This window comes from Myodes glareolus, chromosome 8, assembly GCF_982192425.1.
Source record: "Myodes glareolus chromosome 8, mMyoGla1.1, whole genome shotgun sequence".
NCBI classification, from domain to species: Eukaryota; Metazoa; Chordata; class Mammalia; order Rodentia; family Cricetidae; genus Myodes; species Myodes glareolus.
The window spans coordinates 1,736,293-1,762,135 of record NC_142033.1 but is presented as its reverse complement, the minus strand read 5'-3'; the positions used below and the strand labels follow the sequence as shown (position 1 = coordinate 1,762,135).

Here is a 25,843-nt window from a genome sequence, read left to right as displayed (position 1 = left end):
CTGAGTGCTGAGTTCAGTTAATCTCTTCCTTTCCCTTTTCTTCCCCAGATCCCTCTGAGGAAATATTATGGAGCACGTGTCTTCCTTCTTCCTGGCTGTTACAGACGAGGGGCACGGCAGAAGAACCACAACTTCTCAGTTGTTTGGAAAGCTGTGGTTTTCCTTTGCTCTAACAAAATGTAGCCCTTTATCAGATGATGTAAACTACAGAAAATTAACTATGGGCTGAGGACTCAGTTTCTTAAAATGAAAGGTGATGCCTAATGCCTCTTTGGGTACTGTTGACCTAAGAAAGCAGCGCAATTTTTTGGTTGCACAAAGAAACAAAGAAAGGTAAGGGATGGTGTCCTAGGACTGAAGCTGCCCCTCACCTATATCTGGACTAAGAAATGAGCACATTGGGTTATTATGAAGACGGCCTCAGTGGGGACTGTAAGTGGGCCCTGGGGCAAGGAATTCTGGGGTATTGAGTTTACTTTCAAAAGGGCTGCATATGCACAAATCTACTGGAAGGCTTCCTGTCCAGGGGCTTGGGTAGAAGGCCAACACTAGGCCTTCTGCAGTACAGAGATCCTGGTCTTCTGTTGTAAACAGTATTTGTGACCATCTTCATCAGACTCTCAGTAGCTAACTATATTTCATAGACCATCACCCTTCCCAAGAAAATGATCTTTAGTGTTTGATAGAAAGGGAGACCCCTGCCATCTAAGGAACTAAAATCCTAGAATCTGTGTTTTCCCTGTAAATGTCCCAGGAGAGCCTGACATATTCAAGCTGTGAGAATGGCTGCTGAGTCCTGGAGGTGTGGTTCACTCTTCTTGTCGACTCTAGAGAAAGTCCGGGTGCCTCGCCTTGGCTGACACCTCAGTGAATGGCACCTGGCACAGCACAGGCAAATTGTGATGAGCTATCCATCCCCTGGAGGTGGGTCCTACAGCATTCTGTTTAAAGCTGCTATGGCTGTCTCCTTTGTGGACACAGGCAGGGCCTGGGGATGAATGTCCAAGTGAATAACTGCTGGTGCTCACCTTAAGCTAAACACTGATGCTCTGGGCAGTGTGTTCCCTTTGTGCCTCTGGTCTTACCAGTTGGTCTTTGGGTCAACCAGGGAATAGCCACAGTTGATAACAACCACTATGTTGCTCAGGTGGTCCTTGTGACCTTCCTGCCTTTGCCAACCAAGTGCTGAGACTCACGGCCGAATCACTCCATCTGGCTCTCTATATCGTGAAAAGTACACATAGTTGAAGCAAACTACTTGGAGGTTTGCTGTCTTTATCAATTCTTGAATAAATATAACACAAATAGTCCTATAATATCAAGCAACAAAAATGCCTTAATAGTGAGATTCCTGGGTGAAATTAAACACAGGTTCTACAGTTCCTGACCTGCTTTAAGGTTCTTTGAAATTCACTAAGAAGTGGAGGAGGAAGAGGGAGTGGGAGGTGTTGACAGAGGTTTCTGTCCTGCCTGGTCCCGCAGCTAGTCAGCCCCAAAGAAACACACAGAGGTCTACATTAATTACAATTAATTATAATTATAATGGTTGGCCTATTAGCTCAGGTTTTCTTATTAAGTAATTCTTACATCTTAAATCGGCCCATAATTCTTGTCTGTGTTGAAGACACGGACTATGGATGTGATCTGAGAATACGATGTGCATGCCTGGCCAGGTGTGTTGGTGGGTCTGTGCTGGTCGGAAGCAGCAAGTGGAGAAAGGCGGCAATGTCGCAATGACCTGCTCTGCTCACACGCTATGTCTGCAGCTTATTTTCACGGCCAGATGGGAGCTCTGTTACTCTGCCCAGTGAAATCCTACTGAGGAGCCTGTGCCAGGCAGCTGCTGAAGGTATTTGGACTATGAAGCATATACCCTACAAGAAAAATCTCAGAAAGCATGAGTTAACCAGAAACGACTTCTCAGTCTTCGTGGATGTGAAGGTTCTTCAGGAGGACACAGAGTATGAAAACTGCTATGCATTTGCTTACCTCCATGTTCAGGAGGTTTTTTGTTTGTTTGTTTGTTTGCGGCTTTGTTCTACTTATTAAGAGAGAATCCAGAAAAAAGACTATCCCCTCAAATCTTTCGAAAACTTGTATCTGTTACCTGAAAGCAGCCATTCTGAGGACCCTCATTTGGAACAGATGGAATGCTTTCTTTTTGGTCTACTGCATAAAGAGCAAGTGCACCAACTGGAGGAAACATTCACCTCCACAATACCCACGGACATAGAAGGGAGTTACTTATGTGTCTGGAAGCATTAGAAAAGGACGACGCCTACGCATCCCAGCTGAGACTTCTGGATTTGTTTCACTGTCTGTACGAGACTCAAGATAAAGGCTTCGTAACTGAGGCACTGAGCTCTTTCCCAGAGACTGCTGTGCAGGGTGAAGAAGAAAGCCAGTCGCTTATATATTCAATTCTGCCTTAAGCACTGCTGCTGTCTACAGCTGACAGTAAGCAGTTTGGAGAGAACTACACCAAAATTCCCTAAATGATTGTTTATAAATGTTTGTTTACATTTAAAGGGGGATATGCTACAGATGGATACTGTGCATTGGTATGAATCTTGGCTTACTGATACAAATTTAAGGTCAATTTTGTTATATATATATTTCTGCTCTTTATTAAGGTATTGTGTTTATACAGCTCATTTAAAAATGTAATGTATAATTAAGAAATATAGGTTAATAGATAGTCATCTGTAATAGTCAAGTTTGTAGGCAAATAATTAGGTTTTCTAGATGTAGAGAGATGTGTTTCAGATGGATAGATATTCTTCAGATTTTTCAAAGACTACAGAATCTGGCATTTAAAATGTTTTAAGAACTTAGGACTTTTTCATGACAATGAGACACATCTGTTCCTGGCAGCACCAATTACTTCAAGAGGAAGATGGGTATTGAAGAGTCTCCTTATGGAGTTTGTTAACCATTAGGGTAAGAAACTGCTCTTGCCTGGACTGCTTGATGGTATGCTGTGTGAACTGTACATGCAGGACCCACAGAGATATGACTGCTAAAGTTACCTAAGAAGGTGAGACAGTCCTTCAGGGTTCCTGCTTCGTGACAGAGTCTGCCAGACATTCTGCAGGACACAGAAGAACGTGACTGACTGCCAATATAGGTGGGACTGTCTTTGAAATTTCCTGCTTCATGAAAAAGTGTGCTGGACACTATGAATCCGCAGGCTGAAGATGGATGCCCCAGTGGCACAACTCTGAGTGACTGTCCAGGCAGCAAGATGTCTCTATCAATTCTAAAGCTTTGGAAGTTGCTTACAATGCAATTCCTGTTTACTTAGGTAATATTATAACCTTCTGGAGTCTTTGGTGGAGTTGAAGAATAGACAGTTATAGTTTTCCTTAGTTATGATAAAAAGTAGATATAAATATTGCAACTGTAATTCTCACTTGATACCTGTTTTATGTAATTTTACTATGATAAATTAAAACCTTCCTTTTTATTTAAACAGAAAAGGGGAAATGGTGTGGGAAGTCCTTCTGTATATGTGTTGCTTCTACTGGTTAATAAAGAAGCTGCTTTCGGCCAATGGCTTAACAGAATATAGCCATGCTGGAAAAGATATAAGTAGAGAGAGAATAGGTGGAGTCAGGAGATGCCATGTCGCTGCCAGAGGGGAAAGACACAAGCTATCAGTTGGAACCTTGCTGGTAGGCCACAAACCTCATAGTGAAATATAAAATAATAGAAATGGGGTTAATTTTAGATGTAAGAGCTAGCTAGCAATATGCTTAAGCTAATAGGCCAAGCAGTGATTTAATAGGCCAAGCAGTGATTTAATTAATACAGTTTCTGTGTCGTTATTTTGGGTCTGAGCTGAAGGAACAAACAAATGGCTTCCTACTACAGGAGAGAGAGAGAGTCCAGTGAGATTTGCTATGAAAAGAGGCACCATGACTCAAATTCTAAACTAAGGAGCCCTTTCCTGAAGAGTCTTGAGACCCCAGAACAAGTCTCGGAAAGACCGTCCTACCAAAGTCAGGGTCGACATGGATGGCTCCACTTCCTCTTGGTTTTTTCACTCCTCTTTTTTTTTTAATTGAAAATAATTTTTTCAAACAATATTTTCTTCTTATTTTGTTTTGATTTTACACAGGGTTCTCTGTGTAACAGTCCTGGCTGTCCTAGAACTCACTCTGTAGACCAGACTGGCCTCGAACTCACAGAGATCCACCTGCCTCTGCCTCAAAGACATGCATAACCACTCCCTGGCTCTCACACAATGCTTTCTGATCACGGTTCCCCTCCCCCAACTTCTCCCAGATGCCCACCCACACAATTCCAGTCCTTCTTTCTCTAGAAAACAAACAAGCAGACAAAAAGCAAGCAAACCAGATTAAAAACAAACAAACAAACAAACAAACAGAAAGCTTAAGAAACATATACAAACACAAAATCAGAAACCATAAAACAAGCAAAGACCACTAGACAAAAAAAAGTCCAAACAAATCAAATGAGACAAGAAGTCCACAAAAATTCCACTGAGTTCATTTTGTGCTGGCCACCTACTGCTGGGCAAGGACCCTTAAGTGTGGTTAATCTACCCAGTGAGAATCCTCTGGAGAAATCAACACCAGGCTGCCTCCTGGGTGGGGTGGGGGCTTATGTCCACTTCCCTCCTCCAAGGGATCCTGCCTGGTTGAACCTGTGCGTGTTCCTCAGTCTTAAAAGTGGAAGAATCAAATATTACTAGAGATGTAAAGTCAACATCTAAGAGAAGCAGAACAAAAAAGCAACATGGGGAAGGCCACTATCTGGCGAAAAGACAGCTACATACCTATAGCATACGAATAGTCATTTCATTCTTGTGAGGACATGATCTACATAAAAAGAAGCTACCAGGTAACTGCCAAAATGGTCTGTATACACCTTTAGTTTTATTATAAAATTATAAACTTACTATATAAATAAACAAAATATAAGTTAGAAAAGAAAGCAACTCATGTTCCATAATCCCGAGACAAATAGTAACACTGTACCTTATCTTTTGAACTAAGTCGCTGCATGTAGGACCTGACAGCCTGCTCCCCCCTTGCTAGCAAACCTTCACACTCCTAGTCTCATCTTCCGTGGTTGAGTGGTATCTCAGTTAGGAAAGCATCACAATCCCTCTAAGCAATCCTCCTACTGGGGAATTTTGAACCTCTACCCCGACTCTAAGGGGCCACAAGAACTTCTGAGAACACAACTCTCAGAGCTGCAAGGTTTGTTCTTTCAAACTTACATAAAGAGGTGTGAAGTCCAGCACAATGGTTCCATCATTCCTAAGAATTCTGACTCCACACCCTCAGCACTACCTGGAGATTTTCTTTTGGTTTGCCAGGCTGGCGGTCCACGTCTTTCACCTAACTACTGACTGCGGCTGAAGATGATCGTAAACTTCTCTTCTTCCTCCCTCCTTTTCCCAGCTCACACGGGGCACATCTCAGGCCGTTAATAAGAACACAGCACTGAGGTCTAAGGAGATGGTTCAGCAGGTAACGTGTGTGCTGGCCAAGAGTGAGGCTCTGATATCACCCTCCCCATGCCCACATGAAAGCCGGATGTGGTGGAGCACATCAACAGTCCACGTGTAAGTAGGCGGGAGGCGGGGTAGAGGCAGGAGGGTCTTGGAGCTTGTTGTCCAGTTAGTCTAACAGAACCACTGAGCTCCAGGCTCCATTAGAGACCCTGTCTGAAGAAATAAAGTACAGGAGCCTAAGGAGACGATTTGGTGGTTAAGAACACTTGGTTCCCGGCACCCACCAAGTGGCTTACTACCATATGTAACTTCTGTTTCAGGGGACCCAACACCCCCTTAGGGCCTCCATGGGCACGAGGCATGCACATAATGTGCATATATATGTAGGAAAAACACTCATACATTTAAGATAAAAATATACAAAAAATCCTAAATATTTAAATATGCTTCAAAACTGACTTGCAACGTGATCTTTGACAGCACTAGGACAGACTAACCAGGGAAGCTACTACTCACATGCAACACAACTGAAAAAGCAACAAATAAAACCGACTCACCAGCCAAGGGCAGTGGCACAATAGAGAGACCCTGTCTCAAACAAAAATTAAAAAGCTTCATTTATCCATCCAGCTACTGGGGACTGAACCGAGGACCTTGTGCATGGTTGAGAACATATCTATAGGTAAGTCTGATGCTGGAGGACTCTAGAAAAACATGCAGTAACAGCTGCTGAACATAGATTTCTTCTCTATCTTTACTCCCTAGACTGCAGGGATGATTTTAAAAATCAGTTGAGTAACTCAGCTTTCTGATTCAGTACAAGACAGTACACAATGCCCACAAGCTGCACTGAAAAGCTGGTGGCCCTGACCACATTCATTCATTCATTCACCCTCTTATATGTCAGACTCCAGGATCAGCACGCAGTCAGGTGAGCACTGATCGGGTCACGGGCACTGGTTCTTACCTGCTGTGGACTGCATCATCATGTTGTGCATTAAGAAACAGAGTAGAACAAAGTAAGACCATGTAGAACGTATGTAAGTAGCACTTACAACACTAAATATACTTACCACTTTAAAGATTACCAACACTTTAGCCCTGTATTAACAATAAAGAGATCAGAATTCATGATTTCTCTGTGAGCAGGAAACCCAACGATTTGGCAATTGGCAAAGGAGAGTGGTAAGATATATAGCCAGCAAATATTATGGCACAAAACACTTATAGTTAATAAGAAAACAGGAAACTGTTATGTTCATAGTCTGATGAATGAAGGCTGTGACAGGAAACAGCAAGTTTCTAACTGTGTGATGGTGAAATTCAAACACAGAAGCTATGGGATCACTACAGCTATTTCACACTGAAATCACCACCAAGATTTCAGAGTAGAGAGGGGCTTTAGAGATGGGCATTTTGAAGGTCCACAGGACTCCACACTCATTACATGTGTGTAACATGTGGAAAGGCACCATCCACTTACTCTAGAAACTAAGCTACTATATGGCAAGATGAATTTCTTTTGTCAAACAAATAAGTGTCCTAATTTCAGAGTCTTTTTTTTTTTCTTCTTTTTTTCGTTTTTTGAGACAGGGTTTCTTTGAAGCTTTGGAGTAGACCAGGCTGGCCCGAACTCACAGAGATCCGCCTGCCTCTGCCTCCCGAATACTGGGATCAAAGGCGTGCGCCACCACTGCCCAGCCTAATTTCAGAGTCCTGAAGCCTCTAAATATAAATCAGTACTAAATAGCAGAAAAATTTGTGCTGAGAAATGTGATCAGCTAGGCAAGTGTCCGCAGGGTCAGAGGAGACAGCCTGTTCTCCACGTGTTTGCTTTCTTCTAGGCACATTGTAGGATGTCATCAACTTGTCAAAGGGCAGGGTTCATTTTTACATTCGATTTTAAAGAAGCACAAGTGATAATTTCCCAATTTTGACATCTGAACAAAGGGATTCATACAATTAGAAAGACATTAATAAAAATATATTAACATGGCACATGATAGACAATGATGCATGTTACTTCAAGTTAAAATATCTTCTCTCCTGTGTGTGAACAGAGATTGCATGATGCAGACAAGTACCACATTCTGAGATTCAAAAAAGAGGAAAAAGCACCGGGTATTTTGAAAGACAATCAATCCACAACAAAGTGGAAAAAGCCATCCACACACCAAAAAAAAACCCCCTAACCAAATGAACTTTGATCACTACTAAAGCAGGTCTGAACGGCCGAGGTGAGTCATGTGACAGAGGGAGCTGCAAAACAGTTGCAGCAAGTTTCCCAGACTGAGTCACATCAGGTCGTGAAGTCGCACTTGACACTTGTGTCCATGTCTGTAAAGCACAGAGCTCTACAAGAGGGACAGCGTTGCTGCAGGCGGAACACACCACCAAGAACTAACTGTACGTTACACTTCTTGTTGGAAAAGCAGGTAAGGCCAACAGCCACACAGATTGCTAAATTATAACACACACCCCCGCCGCCCACTTTGGTCAATAATTTGTTTTGTTTTCTAAGACGGGGTTTCTCTGTGTAACAGCTCGGGCTGTCCTGAACTCACTGTGTAGATCAGGCTGGCCTCGAACTCAGAAATTGGTTTGCCTCTGCCTTCTGAGCAATAGGATAAAAGGCCTGCGCCACCACCATCTGGCCTAAATTCTTTATACTTTTAATAGTTTATCCAGATTTCAGAATTTAAAGCAGATGAAAATGGAAAATGACATGCTATATTTTCTGTCTTTTTCTTTCTTTCTTTTTTTTATCAGCAATGCCAAGCTGAGGATGATCCTAACCCTCATCTTCCCACCTCTCCCCAGCTGGCACAGGAATTACAACTGTATGTACCACCAGGCTCAAAATTTTTCTTAATTATCAGTTTCTTTAAAAAGCTGTATTATAGCCAGGTGTTGTGACACACACCTTTAATCCCAGCACTCAGAAGGCAGAGGCAGGCAGATCTCTGTGAGTTCAAAACCAGCCTGGTCTACAGAATGAGTTCCAGGACAGACAGGACTACACAGAGACACCCTGTCTCAATAAAACCAAAGGAGGGGGGGGAAGCTGTATTATAACTAGCAACAAGCACCCAAACCAAAAGATTTCCAGAGAACTCAAACAGGAAACCAACAAAAGTAATCATCCTGAGGTCATGACTTCTTAATCATTGTGAGCCAAGATCCTAACATGCAGGACTCAGTAGTTTAAGTTAGAAACACTCACAACTTAAAGCTTAGGAAGGAATTAGCATTAAGTCATTAAAAACATTGAACATTCAAGAAACTGGATATTATGTAAAAATGTATGAAATGAAACAATTTCAAGTCATTCAGAAGCAGTGAAGAATTGTTCACTAACATGTGTAAAGAGAAGAAAATTTGGAACTGGAAAACCCGATCCTGCCTATTTGCTTCCAGAACAGGAGGAAGGGGAGCCATCTACAGAGACTCTGATGGCCACACATAGGAAGGTGTATGCAGTCCTGTGGGGAGGAAAGGAGACTACCACTGAGCGTAGTCTTCCTGGCAGCTGATGGATCTTGACAAAATTGAAACCATTAGCAATACTGAGACAGCACTCTAAAGCCGGTGGTGATGAGGCCTGGAATATATGAGGGTCTATGTAAATTTATGACCAATCACAGGAAGTAAATCACTTCACACTTGTCTCACTATGAACTTTAAGGCTAGATCAAAGTACCACGAACATTTCATCTGATTTAACCTTTAGCTGAAGCATTAAAAAAACACCCCAACTGCTAGAAGATGCCCTCACAAAGCTTCTCTATTCTGTTTGAATTGAACTATGTTAACAGAAATTGCTCAGGCTGTATGATGGGCTTTATCAATCAGTCCACCAAATCAAGCCAACGTGCTCCAACAAACAGTACAGATGCTTAAGAACAGAGCAGACAAGGCTACTGCAGTCAGAGATCTCGGGTCTGGAGGACGAGCCTGCATACGCGACATCAGGTGTCACACCAGTACACAACAATCCACAGGAGAAGTCACGTACTGCCTCGAAGAGAGAAACTCAAGGAGGAAGCAGGACGATGATGCCTGAGCTGGGTCTTTATGGATAAGCAGGTGTTAAAGGGGAGTCCAGGTACAGGTGGCATGGGAGAGACCAAGAGGCCTGAGAAAGTACTATGTGCTGAGAAACTACACACAGTTTTGTGGGGCTGGATCTAGGTCTTGAGAGATAAAACAAGAGAAGCAGGGACTAAACTAGGAAGAATCTCAATTTAGGATGAAGAATGACCTGATCAAAGTGATGAGGAGCCATGGAAGCAGGCAAAAGTTAGGAGCATGTGGGTAGAGGTGGGGTAGGAGGAAGGGGAGAGGGGGAGAGAGGGGGGAGAAAAGGAGGGTTGGGGAGAGTTTGGGGGAGTGGGGTGGTTGAGATGGAGGAAGGACGGATATGGGAGCAGGGAAGGAGATACCTTAATTGAGGGAGCCATTTTTGGGCTGGCAAGAGGCTTGGCTCTGGAGGGGTTCCCAGGAGTCCACAAGGATGACCCCAGCTAGGACCCTGGGCAGTGGAGGAGAGGGTGCCTGAACTGGCCTTGTCCCATAGTCAAACTGATGACTATCTTGACTATCACCATAGAATCTTCGTCCAGGGACAGATGGAGATAGAGACAGAGACCCACACTGGAGCACTGGACTGAGCTCCCAAGGTCCAGATGAAAAAACAGAAGGAGGGAGAACATGAGCAAGGAAGTCAGGACCACGAGGGGTTGATCCACCCACTGAGACAGTGTGGCTGATCTAATAGGAGCTCACCAAGGCCAGCTGGACTGGGACTGAACAAGCATGGGAGCAAACTGGACCCTCTGAATGAGGCTGACAATTGGGGCAGACTGAGAAGCCAATGACAATGGCACTGGGATTTGTGTCTACTGCATGTACTGGCTTTGGGGCATCCTATTCTATTTGGATGCACAACTTCCTAAGCCTGGATGGAGTGGGGAGGGCCTTGGACTTCCCACAGGGCAGGGTACCTTGTCCTCTCTCAGAACTGGAGGGAGGGGAGGGTGTGTGTGGGAGCCAGAGGGAAGTGGGAGGAGGGGAGGAAGTGGAAATTTTTGATTGGTATTATTTATAAAGTAATAAAAAATTTAAAAAGATAATCTAGAAAGTCAGGTACTGGACAAATTCAGCAGAAGACAGCCTAAAAGCCATCCTAGAGACAAAGCTGCTCTACTTTAACAAATATGCTTAAAAATACATTTAAAAACCAGAAGTCATGTATCTGATAATAGTAGTATACTTAAAACATAAAAAACACTGAAAACCCAATTTTGAAAAAAAAGCCAAAGAAACAAAAACAACCATCCCCCAAAACAAACAAAAAAACAAAAAAGGGGTTCAGAATGGGAAACAGACATTTCCCTAAAGATATAAATGGTCAAATGGGCTTTTTAAAGATGTTCCACTTCTGTAAGTCATGCAAGGAATGCCAACAAGAACCACCATGAATCTCACCACCTGAGAGACCAAGGGAGATTGAGTTAAAGCCTGTAGTCTTCATAGTTAGCTGGACAGCAACTATCACAGCAGTGTTGGGAGACAGTTCGGCACTGCCTCAGCTGGGGAATGTGGAACTGACTTATGTAGGACCCAACAAATCTACTATTAAGTATATACTCAAATGTAAAGATTCACACAGAAGCCTGTATGTGAATATTTACAGTAGCACTATTCATAAAAGTCAGAATGGGAATAAGCCAATGTTTATCAACTAGTCAATGAATAAATGTGGCATATTCATAGTTTTGGATATTACAGAATACAAAAGAAGGAAACAGAGACACCTAGTATGATATGAATAACTCTTAAAAACATTATGCTAAGTGAAAGAAGCTAGTTACATATGGCCAAATATTACATGTTTCTATTTATATTACATGTCCAGGATCAAGGAACCTCTTAGAGACAGAAAGGGGATCAATGAGCGCCAAAGGAGAGGGGAAGGAGTTTTGGAGGTAAAGCAGCGGCTACTGCTGATTACAGGGTTTCTTTCTAGGTGCTCAGAGAATCCCAGAGCTCACTGTAAACCGTACATGGTAAACCTGAGCACACAACTGCCTTGATAAAATGATTACTCATACAAAACCAGGTGGTCAGTCTGTACGACTCAAACAGTTACTGACAGGTTGAAAATAAGTAACTCTACTTGGAAAGTAATTTCCAACTGATAAAAATCGCCAACAATGTAACCTTCTCCAGGCAGTTCTTCCCTCAACAGAAACAAAACAATGGCTGGCTAGCTCCTTCAGCTTCATCTTAAAAAGAAAGCAAATGCTGCAATAAAAGCTTAATGGTTTAGGTTGAGGTATTAAGAATAAAGAATTAAGTATAAAGCATTTTATTATTATAAAACAAGCTCATAAATGACTTGTAGTGCCCACTTCCTCGGGAGCTGTAAGACATCACCACCCCTCCCCCTCCTCCCGGCTAGGTCAGCATGGACTCCTCTCCACCCTGAGACTTGCCAGCTGCTCAGTGAAGATTGGGCACTTGCAAACCACATGACCTCATGAGCGCTATCTTATCACAGCACAGGTTCCTCACGCTGACCACAACTTAAATCAGACAGGCAGCAGAGCAGCATCCAGTCTGTGACGCGGACACTGGCAGACATTTCCAGCTGTTCTGTTCGTGGGGAGAGAAAATCTGATTATCTCACGTCCAACTGCATCTGTGAGATACTGTCCATGAAAAGCACATGATTTACTGCCTTGGAGACCTCTAGCCACAGCTGAAAACTCTGTGCTTAGTAAATCTGAGAGCCAGCAGTTCTGCTTTTATCAAAGCTCCTTTAACCGATACTTAGTAACTATTCCTAATTTGAAAAAAAAAAAGCTAGCACTATGTACTTATTTTTTAAAAGTAATAAATAAAAATTAAGTTACTTGCTGGGCATGGAAGTATATACCTTTAATCCTCGTACTAGAAGGACAAAGGCAGGCAGATCCCCATAAATTCAAAATCTAAAAGTAAACAAAATTTTAAAAAGACTAGCCATAATCCAAAATCAAAGTTCAAGAAACTAGCCCTCTTAATTTAAGAATATGAAGCATGAAAAGTAAGTGTCAAAAAAAATACATAAACATTGAAAAAAATTTAAGATGGGGCTGGAGAGAAGACTCAGTGGTTAAGAGCACTGGCTGCTCTTCCAGAGGACCTGGGTTTAATCCCCAGCACCCACATGTCAGTTCACAACTGTCTGTAACTCCAGTTCCAGGGAATCCAACAAACAGAAATATATGCAGGCAAAATACCAATGCACATAGATAAAAATAAACACTGAAAAATTTTTTTTTGAAAAAGAAAAGTGTCAAGTGCTAGATTGGATAACGGCAAATAGAACAGCATCTCAATAGAATTTAAAACAGTCAAACTGGCTCTGAGACTCTGAAACTCACACTATAGACCAAGATCTCAAAAGGAATAGGATCCAAAACTCTCTCAAATCATAACCAAGGAACTAGGCTGAATCTGTGGCTCTCCTCTTGTTTACAGAGGCTTTGCTTGGGCTGGGAATGTAGCTCAGGGCTGGACAGGGTCTAGAACATGCAAGGCCCTGATGGCCAATTCCAGCTCAGGGGGTGGGGGAATGAAACAAAGAAAAACAAATGTCTGTCTTTACCCAATCACTTTCTACGAAAGCTCTTTTCATTCCACGTTAAAACCAAGTGATCAGTGAGGTTCCTCTCCTGGCTTCAGGAACCTCACCTTTGATTTTTCCCCCACCTTTGAGCTCCTTCCTGGTCTCTTTTGGGAGCTTTTGCCTTAAATTTTTTCACATATATGCCCCTCTGAAATATCCTCTGGTCCCCTTTCTCTGGCTATATTCTACTTTTCTTTAATATACAGCAATAGGCAGTCCCAGATTGGAGGGGTATGTGTGTACGTGTGTGTGTGTGAGAGAGAGAGACAGAAAGAGAGAGAGACAGACTAAACACCATGGATGAAAAGAAGGCTAATTTGTAAACAAAATCTACCCGGACAGTGGTGGTGCAATGTCTTTAATCCCAGCAGAGACAGGTGGATCTACATGAGTTCAAGGTCAGTCTGGTCTACAAGATCTAGTTCCAGGACAGGCTCCAAAACTACAGAGAAACCTTGTCTTGAAAAAGCAAAAAAAATGTATATATGTATGCATGTGAGACGGAGACAGAGAGCACACACCAAGTATGCAAAGAGGCCAGTGTGTGTGTGTGAGAGAGAGAGAACGAGAAAGGCATGGAGAGAGAGACAGAGCACAAACCATGTGTGCAGAGGCCAGAGAAAGATGCCGGCTGTCTTGCTTTGCCTTCCTCTACCTTATTCCTTTAAGAGAGGATTTCTTACTGAACCTGGAGGTTGGCTAGAGGCCACCAAGCACAGCAATACACCTGTCTTCACCACTCAAAATAATAACCACAGCTATTTTCTCGCTTGGGTGTTGGGATCTAAACTCAGGTCCTCCAGCTTTTGGAGCAGGGGCGCCCCCAAACTCCGAGTCACCTCTCCAGCCCACATGATCTTCTGACATGCTCCAGGCCACACTTCCATGGGATTCTACCACACTGCCACACCGCCTTCCTTCCCTACCAGGTTCAAGTACCTATACCATGACTTTCATATACTCACTTAGTCCAGCCTCAGAGGATCGTGTGCCAAGACAATATCTAAGTCGTGCTTGGGAACTAAAGATGCTGAAATGTTCACTACTGGGTGGACATAAAAATTAGCTGGCATTTTAAGGTCGCAGGATCAGTGCCAAAGATGGGCCTAGAGTCCAGTCCTCCACATGTCTAAACACATGTCTCCACATCATCTCTAGCCTGATGGAGAACAAAGCCATGCAAAATCTGCAACCAAAACTACACTAAAATGCCCCCGATGACAACAACAACAAAATAGATACCTAATATATATTGAGCACAAAACAAAACTGCTGTTAAGAATCAAATAAGCTGCATGGGAACCAAGTAACATCATTCTCTCTGATTTATGGATCTCCTGGAAACAATGGTACAATAGTAAAAGGAAAAAGGCAGAAGTTAAACAAAGAGTAGGAATCGTCAGCTTTTAAATGGAAGACATCATTTAAAAATGAGCATGAAGTACAGAACTGGAACCCCCAAAGAGACAGGAGACGCCTACCCTCAGAACTGGAGCCCCCAGAACTGGAGTCCCCAAAGAAAGAGGCAGGAGATGCCTGCCCTCAGAACTGGAGCCCCCAGAACTGGAGTCCCCAAAGAAAGAGGCAGGAGATGCCTGCCCTCAGAACTGGAGCCCCAAAGAAAGTGGCAGGAGACGCCCGCCCTGTGGGTTATTTTCACTGCTCCTTACCAAGCTGAACGAAGCCCTAAGCGCATCCTGTGAGTATCACTCAATGCTGCTGCTATAATCATGGGAACGCACACGTAAACGAGACGCTTCCAGACATCTAGGTTTCCTGTCCTAAGAGCAGGCAACTGCATGATCTCCTTAGGAGTGCTGAAGGGCTATCCCACCCTCATTCAACCTGCTAATAACTGTTACAGAACTGTGAAGAGTACACCTTCATAGAGCTCACAGTATGCTGTTTTCCTACAAAAAAAATACCTCCATTTGCTTTAATTTTTGTAACGTAGGCAGCCTTTTTTTTTCCTTTTTTTAAATTTTGAGATGGGTTTCACTCGCAGCCCCTGCTGGCCTGGTGCCCTTGGCCATCCTGCTCCACTCTCAGGCGCTGGGATTACAGACACGAGCTGCTGCACCCAACCTTCTACATGGCATGCTTTAGTTTCCTCTATTTTTTTTCTTGAGACAGAATCTTACTTGTAGCTCAGGCTGGCTTCTGACTCGCAGTAATCCTGCTGCCTCAGCCCCCTGAGCACTGGAGTTACATGTAAGTCATCAAGTCTGCCTCAGGATTTGTAACCCTTATATGGCCATTTAACTGTCACGGATAATTTAGGACCATCTCTTAAGATGTTTATTGATCAGCACTAATAAACACTGGAGTATAAATATTCTCATGTAGCATGAAATGCCACCAGACACTCACAAACCCAGAAATGACAGACTAATGAAGGTGACAGGGGAAAGATGGGTACATGGAGGGGAGACTCAACACTGGAACCTGCTTGAGAGAATTCCCATTGGCCAAATTCCCATTGGGAAGAGTGTGATCTCCAAGAGAAGTGGTCACGAAAATGAGTTCCTACTACAGTGGCAGGGCTCTCAGAAGCCAGAGGACGTAGAAAGCAGAGAGGCTCTTTCTCCGTCAGTGTCCACGTTAGGCTGACTCCGAGTCTCATGGGACTATGCACAGCCAAGGACGGCAGCAAGAGCTGCAGTCTCCCCTGCTGGCCCACAGCACAGCTCAACATTCTAGTCATTGCTCTGTGGCCAGGGTGCTATGTCTTTGGAAGAGATGTACTTGACCTTAGAAGTCTAAGTATGAGACCCAAACCCCATATTCTATAAATTGGCCTCTTGCTCCAATTTTGTTCTATTTCTTAAATTTTTTAAAAAGATTTATCCTATTTTATATGTATGAGTTTTTTTGCATGTATGTATGTATGTACGTATGTATGTATGTATGTATATGTGCCATGTGCATGCCTTATGTCCTCAAGAGTCAGGAGAGTGCTGGGATCCCGAGGCTGAAGTAACAGATCATAAGCTGCTGTGGGGGTAGGACCTGAACCAGATCCTCTGAAAGACCAACCAGTGCTCTGAATCCCTGAGCCATCTCTCCAGACCGTTCCTAGAAATCCTCAGCAAATCTGTATATTTCTAAGAGCTCTTCTTGTTTTCTCTAAGTTCTGGTTCCTTTCCTCTTGTTTTTTTAAGTTGAGTTTGAAGCAGGGTTTGGATCATCTTAGCCCCATCCACCAGACCTAATGTTTAAGAATTCTTATGAATTAACACCAGTTTCTAATGAGAGCAATACTACAGATGCACATGCTTCATTAAGAAGGTAAAAGTACCTGTAACCAACAGCATACACAGGGCTGGGAAGACTTTTTCATATAGTACAACACAAGCCTGAATGTGGACTAAGACAAGGTAGACTGTGTAGAATTAATAGTATTCCCTGAATGTGGCAAATTATTTTTTGAGGCAGGGAATGAGCAGAAAGATATACAGCCCTGTACATGGGAAAACAATAAAACTACGCAGCAGAAGCTTGGGCTCTCCAGAGAACACAGTCAGCCGTTAGACTAACGTCTGCGGCTGTGCAGTCACTTGTTAGCAGCAGGTATGTGTGAGCTGTGGAGACTGCTCCCATCCACTCCTGCTCTGGCTGGAAACAGCAGCGGCCTTGGTCTAGAAGACACTTATATCTAAGATTTTAGGGTGCGCCACCAAAACCTGAGGAGCGGGCAAGGTCAAGGGAATCATTTCCTAGTTTCAGATGAATGAAAGTCCAAACTCCGTAGAAGAAGGAAAGGAATACAAGGTGAAACTACATTTCTGCTCTCGGGATATAATGTTCCGAGAGAAGTGGCTCATTTTCATTCAAACAGGAACTTTCTGTATGCTAATAATGTATATAATCACACATATCATCAGGGTTGTAGGAGTGGGGTGCTATAGATGAAGCCTTTTGTAGGTACATGCATTTGGTCTAATATATCAACAACTGTGTAATTAATTATAAGTAAGTTCCTTAAGTCTTTGACCCTAATTTTCTTTACATATCTAGTGAAACTCTACATAAATTTTAAAAACATTTCAGACCTAAAAATACACAACTCTTAAATCTTGGCTGTAAGTGCTGCCATAGTGTGGGTCTGGTGCTAGACTGAGCATGGACGGTGATGTGGTGCTTACTGAGCACCCATAATGACACACACACACACACACACACACACACACACACACACACACTCAGAGGAGAGAACCAGAAGAGTGAGAGATGGAGAAAGCATATTCAAGCAACTAAGAAGGCCATTGTGGCAGTGTCCCTAATGGTATCCTCAATGTAGATACCTTGGCATCCCAGGCCACGAGATGAGGGATTCCACACATTGTTGCTATGACGTGCTGCCTCAAAAACGTCCCTAAGAACAGAACCAACCAATCGCTGACTGGTACCTACATACCTGATGAGTTAAAATAACTAATTGTTCTGTCTTTATAAGTTCATTACTCTTTGGCATTTCATTAGTGATGGAACGCTAATTAATCTAAGTATTTAGCATGTAGTACAGTGGCAATGCTAAGTAACCTAAGTATTTAGCGTGTAGTCCAGTGGCAGAATGTTTACTGCTATACGCAAGACCTGGGTTTGATTCCCAGGTTCAAAAAAGTAAGAATGCAAAAACAAGCATTTTATGTAGCGATATTGTTCTAAATAAAGTTATACACGATAATTAAACTTAGTTTTAAAAACATAAGTAGATGTTCTAAGATTTATAAACCACACAAAACATTTAAGGATTTTAAGGCAATTTTCAGAGGTAAATATATGATTGATTGCTCTGTTCCTGGAGCCCGTCCTTGCCCCAAAGCTGGTGTGAGTGTCTATGCTGAGCCAATGAAAGCAAGGCTAATTTTAAGGGTATACTCCTTTGTAGTTAGAAGCTGCTGCTCTGGGAAAACTAATCTTTTCCAATGGTTAAAAACAAATGACAACTTATAACTTACATAATAATTTAAATTCAACCATTACCAGCCATCAGGACAAGCAGGAAAACTTTTATTAGAAAGTCCTTATTCTGTCTCCAGAACTGCATTGATGTTGTCTATGCAGTATGTAGGCAGGGACGTCAGTTCTATTCTTGGCTATTCTTCATAAACAAAGGAACATTCTTGGAGCCCTGCTGTATCTAAAAGGAAATGAAGATGCACAGAAACAAACAGTGGAGAACAGGCACGCAGCTAAAGGTATGGAGGCCAGTAAGAAGACTCAGTGGTGCAGGAACTTGCCACACAAGCAAGATCACCTGGTTTGATTCCCAGGGACCCATGCAAAGGTAGATGGAGAGAAACAAACAATACAGTCTACTCAAGTATTTTGGGGGCTGGTTTATGTGTTGTTTTTCTGCTTTCTGAGACACAGCCTCATTTAGCTCAGATTGGCCTCAAACTACCTGTGTGCTGATGCTGATGATTCTGAACTCATAATCCTCTTGTCTCCATGTCCAAGTGCTGGGATTAAAAGTGTGCACAGTCATATCTGGCTAAATATTTTGGTTCTAAAGATTACTGTCCAAATGAGTCTTTTCTTTGTGGCAGGATCACTCTGTAGCCTAGAGATCCTCACGCCCTAGCCTCATATTGTTGGGATTACAGGCATATGTCACCATCCCCAGCTACCAGTCTTTAAAATGTTTTTTATATTGAATATATTCAAATTCAAATGGCTTTAACATTCATTTAAAATATACATTTTAAAAATTTATTTATCCACACATTCTTGTATTTGTTCATGTGCATACAGCACAAATGGCCTCGAAGCCAGGAGAGGGTGTCATAACCCCTGGAGCTGGCATTGAAGGTGGTGAGCCGTCCAGGTGGGTGCTGGGAATTCCTGCTCACTAAAGAGCAGCAAGTGCTCTTAACAATTAAGCCATTTCTCCAGCCTCTTACTGGTAGTTTTTTAGAAAATTAGGTACATTGTCACCTAATTATTAGTTTTTATTTTTAAAAATTCTCCTTTAAAAACAAAGTGAACATACCAATTAAAATTGTATAAAGCATTTTTAGGGCATTAAGAATATTTTTTGGTCACATTTAACCACATCTTTGGCTCAGGTGTACAGAAACATAAGAATTTAAAAATGAATATTTACCACATATTTTCTAGGTAGACATCAGCAAAGCTTTGTTCATGGGTTTCCTTTCGTCACTCGAACCTCTCACTGCCTACATGTGACTCTCTATCTTAAAGAAGAACGCTGTCTCTTCTGGATATCTACAGAGATGTTCCAGGGAGGATATCACAGCTCATGTGCTAATGGCAACTTCTAAGGATTCAGATATTAGAGCTAATGTCTGTATAAATACATTGCATAGGGAGCACAAGCTGAACTAGATTTGATTCTGGTTCAACCAGCTGCTTCTTGTATGCTGCTTGGGAAAATACTCAACCACTGTTGAGTCTCAGTGTGCAATCCACGCAGCTGAAAACGGTACCACATTGGGAAGTGATCGTCCAAGGTCAGCAACAGAAAAATGAATCTTCTGATGTGGTGAGTGCTCACCAGATATAGACCACCACTGTTTTATAGACCACCGATGTATCCAGACATTTATTAAGAACAATCTGCTTCATCAAGCTGACTATGGGAAGGGGTCACAGCTATAACATGTATGTGCCATATCTGCAGAGGAAGACAACTGTGCCACGTTTCTCTCGGGATGTCCTTCAGTAAGAACAAATACCAGCTAACAAAGTGACTGCTAACAGTCACACGATCAACAATAATACTAATATTTAAGTGAAAATTTTCATATTGAAAGTCAAAGATTTAGCAAGTTCTAGGATACAAATGCAACCACAGTCAGACTGACTTTGGCTAACTACCTTCTTTAAACTATGAAGGGGACACAGTATTTAATCCCCTTAGTAAGATCCCAGAACTGGACAATGGTAATTATACTACCAATTTTTAAAAAGGTTTATCTACGTATTGTTTATGTGTAAATATGTGAGACTATGGTGAATTTATGTACAACATCTATGTATGAGTGCCCAAAGGAGGCCAGAGGGCACGGGATCACCTGGAACTGGAGCTACAGTCTGCTGCAAGCCATGTGAGGTGTGTGCTGGGAACTGAACCCCAGACCACGAAGCACTCTTAACCACCGAGTCTTTGCAGTAGCTATTTTGGTGGTAAGTGTGCGTATGTGTCTGTCTGTGTGGGAATGTGCACGCGCAGGTGCTCAGGATGCCAGGAGAGGACACGGACCCATTGGAGCTAGAATTACAAGCGGTTGTGTCTCTGAACTCAGGTTCTCTGAAAAGGGCAGCAAACACTCTTAATCACCAAGCCATCTCAGCCCATCAGGCAGTCAGTCTATTTCAACCAGTATCTTGGTTTAAATTTCCACTTGTTGTTTAGCCTCTTTTGTGATAAACTAAAACAGGTAAACGAATTAAAGTCTACTTGCGAAACACAGAGGAAAAGCATCTCCAAGTGATCACCTCAAGGGATTCCATATCCCTCCCTCCCTTCTTCTCGGTCTACTCTGATGACTTAGCCACTGTAACCCTCAGTTGGATCCTGACTCCACTGAGCCCCCACCACGTTTTCAGCCTCCCTGTCGTCCGCCATCCCCAAGACTGGGTCTCACAGATCAGCCTGTCCCAGAAAGGTGCGCACCACTGTGCCAGACTCACCAGGGACTTCTTAAAACCAGGATTATGGCTCTTCTGAACTGCAACTCATCACAAATTTATAATCCTTAATTTGAATCTAGCTTTTAAACAGACCACTATGCTTTAAAAATTAGTTCTCTTCAAGTTTATACAAGAAACTGCTTTCAAAGTCATTATTACACAAGTGTGCGCGCTCGTACACACTCACACTCGCACACACACTCACATGCACACACACACACACCCCTACCTTGCAACATGCATACATAGTTACTGGAGCAAACCAATAATTCCAAAGCTAGAGGCTGAAGCAAAAAGATTGAAAGTTTGAAATCAATCTAGATAACAATACAGGATCCTGCCTCTGCAGATCAATAAATGCATTAAAGCTAAACCTCAGGTTAGTAATTTTCTATCTTGATGAGAAAACCCTTTTTTGTTTTGTTTTTAGTCAAATGTGACAGGCAAAATTAATTCCTGTTGATTGATTTTTTAGGCTAGTTTTAGAAATATAATCAATTTATATATAATTTTCTTAATCCAACAATATTAGTTTTCTTACACTTTACGGGAAATTGCTTTATTTCAGTCAGAATTCCTTAAGAACATACTCTGGGCACAAGGAGAAGTCCCCAGAGGAGGATTTGCAGAACACCCACAGTGACAGAGACAAACAAGTTATTTGTTAGAGGTTCACTAACAGTGCAAGGCACACATAAGATCCTGACCACCTCAAATGCTACCTGTCATCAAATTCTAACGTTGATAGGAGCAGCCCTGATGTACCCAAGGAAATGGAACCGAACCACTTGTGAATCTGTCAAATTTGTTTTCAGTTCTGTTTCCTCTTCACTAGGAATATTCGCGCTAACTACCTTCAGGAAGTTGTTTCACCAAACACTCAGCCTCAACCGAAGGATGCAAGGCCAGGAAAGGGCAATGCCCACACTCGTTCCTCTGAGGGTTAGATTCATATAGTGGTCAAGGAGTTTCCTTTTTTCATTTTTAAAAGCAAATCAAGTTTATGCTATCCTTTCAAATCTCATTATGGGGATTTTGAATTTTACAAATATTCAAAACAAGAAACACAGTTTTATCTGTATTGCTGAATACATAGCACGAGAAAATAGTAAAGACCAGGAAATCGATCTAAGCTGCGCTAACAAAAAGACCCAGTCACAACGGATTGGGTAAATCATTTAAATTAGTTTAAGAGCTAGTCGAATTCTGAGAAATTTCATTGGCTGAATGTTAGAGATTCTAAGTGCCAGTTTAAAAGGCAAAGAAATCTGTTGAACTGATATGAGGCAAGCATCCTTTTTTGTAATCTCAGTAAGAGCACCATGAAGGGGGAGAAGACCTTCCTCCACCCAACGGCAACACCACAAATCCAGTCAGTTAGGGGTACGGAAATTTTAATATAACTGCAGAATATTGAAGACATGGGTGACTACCAAGTGTTTTCAGATCACAATTAAGAAAATAAGATACATACCAGGAATTGATCATTTTAAGTTATTAAAGTTTAAGGCAAATCCTTAATATTTGAACATAAAAATCTTTGCTTAAAAAGGCACTCTTCTAAGCTGCTCATAACCATGTCATAGATTCATAGACAATGTCCACGCTGAAAAGGTCAGTAATAAGTGTTCCATCAAGAGAGGAAGGAAGTAGAAATATGTGAAGACCGACATCTATCACTCACCTCATGAGTCAGCTCTGCTATCTGATCCTTCAGTTCCCGAATGCACTGGCTGGAGTCAGCCCTGCTAAGCTGCCCTTGGAGCTTGCCCTCTTCTTTCTGTTTTGCAACAGTAGAAACAAAGCAAAATCAGAATCCGCAACAATTTTCACATCACAAACTGAAGTATTTTAAGCAGAACATGTCCTGGATTTGTTCACAGGTCTCCATCTTTACTTACATTTTACTTTAATTTCTGCTAACTCTACTGGGGACTGTGACAGAAAAGAGCTCATGAAATGTGCTCCAGCCCTTTGTATTTACATCCAAGTTAATGATTCTGTTCCTTAAATTCGTTTTCTCTTTTATTGATTTCTATTGAGCTTTATATTTTTCTCTGCTCCCCTCCGTTAAATTCCTATAATTTTAGCTGCATCTGATTTTTGATCATCCCACATTTTATACATAATAAAACTGATTATTTACAATTTATATTTATCTGTGCATGTCTATACATATAAGTACAAGTGTCTATCAAGTCCAAAAGAGGGTGTTGGATCCCCTGGAGCTGGAGTTACAAGTGGTTGTGAGCTGCCATGTGGGTGCTGGGAACAGAATTCAGGCCCTCTGCAAGGCTGGATGTGCTCTTAACCACTGAGCCAACTCTCTTCACTCCTAAAGTTTGTTTTTAAACCTGTTTTGGTTTTATATATTTCTCATTGTGCAAAATTAAAACAAATTGAAATGAACAATTTATACATAATTCAAAATTCCAAGGACAATATAGTTAAATCATTTGCTTGCAGCCTTCAAAATGTATCCTTGTGTGCACAGACACATATGAACATTTTCATACATACACCTACAGATTCATGTTTAAAATAGAAATTTAAAACATAGCTCATACTCTGTTTACTAAACTTATTTAATATTTCAAATAAATTGTATTATTAAATATTTTAAAAACATGGTATTTGATCATTTATAAATGTCTAAACTAACCACTTTTTTATTCATTCCACTTTTTAAACATTTTAAAGGCACAGAAGAAAACAAGCACAGGCATCAGAAAATGACCGGTGAGCGCTGCACCGGACTTCAGGGTGCTCGTGGCTGTCGAGAGTGGAGCACAGGGAGCATGTGGAAGCTCACTGAGATGAAGCCGATGACAGACACTGCAGAGGACACAGTCTCCATCCCAATCCCAGCAGCACGGGAGACGAACTTGTAACAGTCACTCAGTAGGTGTCTTAAGCAATCCTTTGGTGTGTGGCTGACTGTCCTATCCTATCATATCTACAATCTTGATTAAATGAGAAGTGAACTCCCTTACTAGGAAGACGTGGGCTGTTATAAAATTCAACACAAATAAGATGATTAACCCAAGATAAGCTCTTACAGTGTGAGGAAGACACACAGAGACCTCGGGCTTGGAGGCTGGAGAATGAGTAGAAGAGCAGTTTATGCCCACTCTCGTCTACGGGGCACCTGCAATGCAGACACTGCTCTGGCAAGACAGGGGTCAGCATGTTTAAAACAACGGAGTCCAAAGGTGGTTATTAGGGTTTATCTAAAAATAAATTTTCTAGAGCAGTAGAGTTTTCTGGAGGAAAGATGGCACTGATGGAAAGGGACATCTGAGAATCTTTACAATAAAAAGGCAGAGGAATGGAGGCATGCCTCTGTGCTCAAAGTACTTCTTGCAGAGAACTGTGGTTCGATTCTCAGTACCCTCATGGTGGCTTACAATCACCTGTAACTTCAGTTCCAAAGAATCTGACACCCTTCCTGATCTCTGCAGGCACCATGCAAACAGGTGGTCTACACACATACACACACAGACGCAAAACATACATATATACATACATAGATGCAAAACACTCATAAAATAAAAATAAATCTAAAACAAAAATTTAAATAAAAAAGATTTTTGTGAAAAAAAGTGCCATCCAAAATACATATGAACTCCTCCCAAACCAACAAAACTCCCAAACAAATAAACAAACAAACAAAAACAAAACAAAACAAAGGCTGAAGATAAACCTCAATGGTATTGTGTTTGACTGGCACAAGTGAGGTCCTCGGTTCGGTCCTCAGTACCACACAACCAAACACACATGTCCCTTACACGTGTACTTACTAGACAAAAGGAATTTCTGAGGGGGGGGGAACCTCTATTCAATTAAGTCTAATGATACAATGGACTATGGGATAATACTTAGATTTAAATATGAATTGTAAAATGAGTAACAACTGTTAGGCATGAAGGGTAAACTGGGGTGGGGGAAGAATGGCTGAGCAGCTCCAGTAGGAGTCCAGAACACTTGTCACGAATCAGCAGCATACAAGTCATGCAAACATACCTGTTAAAGAGCCCTGCCTGAGTATTTGGATTCAATAGTCCACTCAAGGAGGTATCACTGATATTTTAAAGGTGGAAACAGTCAGTCAGTCAGAAACGCTCCAAATGCTATTTAATGACAAATGTGTAAATGTGTAAATTTGTCATTAAATAAATAAATCTATAAATTCTTGATTTTTACTGTCCTACAAACAGGCTTTCAGTTAAATATTATTCTAAAGCATCTTTAGTAAAGACCCTCTTTCAGTGTAAGAGCATAACATATATTCACAATATATATTGAAGAAATATATATATATTCTGAGAATTACATATTAAATTAACATCACTGTGAAAACAATTCATTCAATTACCTAATGTTTAAGTCTTTTCCAAGTATTTTATGGCTTCCTACTTTCGAGTAGTGTTGTATGTTTGTTTCTGATAAGCAGGTGGAAAGTGTCAGCTACACTAATAAATCTGCCAGAGACGTGCATTCTTGAGGTTTTCTTTTGGTCCGGCTGATAACAACAGATTGCCAGTCACTGGTTTACTACATCAAACCAACTGGTAAAGAAAGAGCTCAAGACTCCATGAATGCGCTAAGGAGACCTGGCACATGCACCTTTTGTCGGATCGCAAGGGTATAAAGTGGTATTTGTTAACAGGCACAGATGCACATCTCATTAGCTTTGGCATGAGAATATCTACATCAGGATTTGAGCTAAGCCTTAAATCAAAGAATCTGTGTATGAAGCTTTAACAAAAGGGTCAACAATTCACATTGCTAATAATATGAGTGCTTAAGTGTCCAGGAGCAAAAAATAATAAATCTTACTTTGAAATGCACCAAAAAGTAAGAAGGCTAGAATGATGGATAAATTAATATCTGGTAAAGCAACAGAGAAATTAAGAAAACAAAATGTTAACAGGATGGAGACAGTGACTTGCATGTGCTAATTACACAATGCCTTCACTGTGTGTCTGTACATGTCCATAACACCTGGAGAAAGAAATCACTCT

At 41.7% G+C, this 25,843-nt stretch overlaps 1 protein-coding gene across 7 annotated transcripts in view; it reads right to left on the bottom strand.

Annotated features, from left to right (window-relative positions):
• Evi5 (ecotropic viral integration site 5) overlaps window positions 1-25,843 on the bottom strand; it is a 141,893-nt gene that overhangs the window by 5,344 nt on the left and 110,706 nt on the right. For all 7 annotated transcript variants that reach the window (XM_085691513.2, XM_085691515.2, XM_085691516.2 and 4 more), the window contains one exon: window positions 22,504-22,599. In XM_085691513.2, the coding sequence (XP_085547639.2) occupies window positions 22,504-22,599 (96 nt within the window). The remainder of the gene's footprint in view (window positions 1-22,503; window positions 22,600-25,843) is intronic.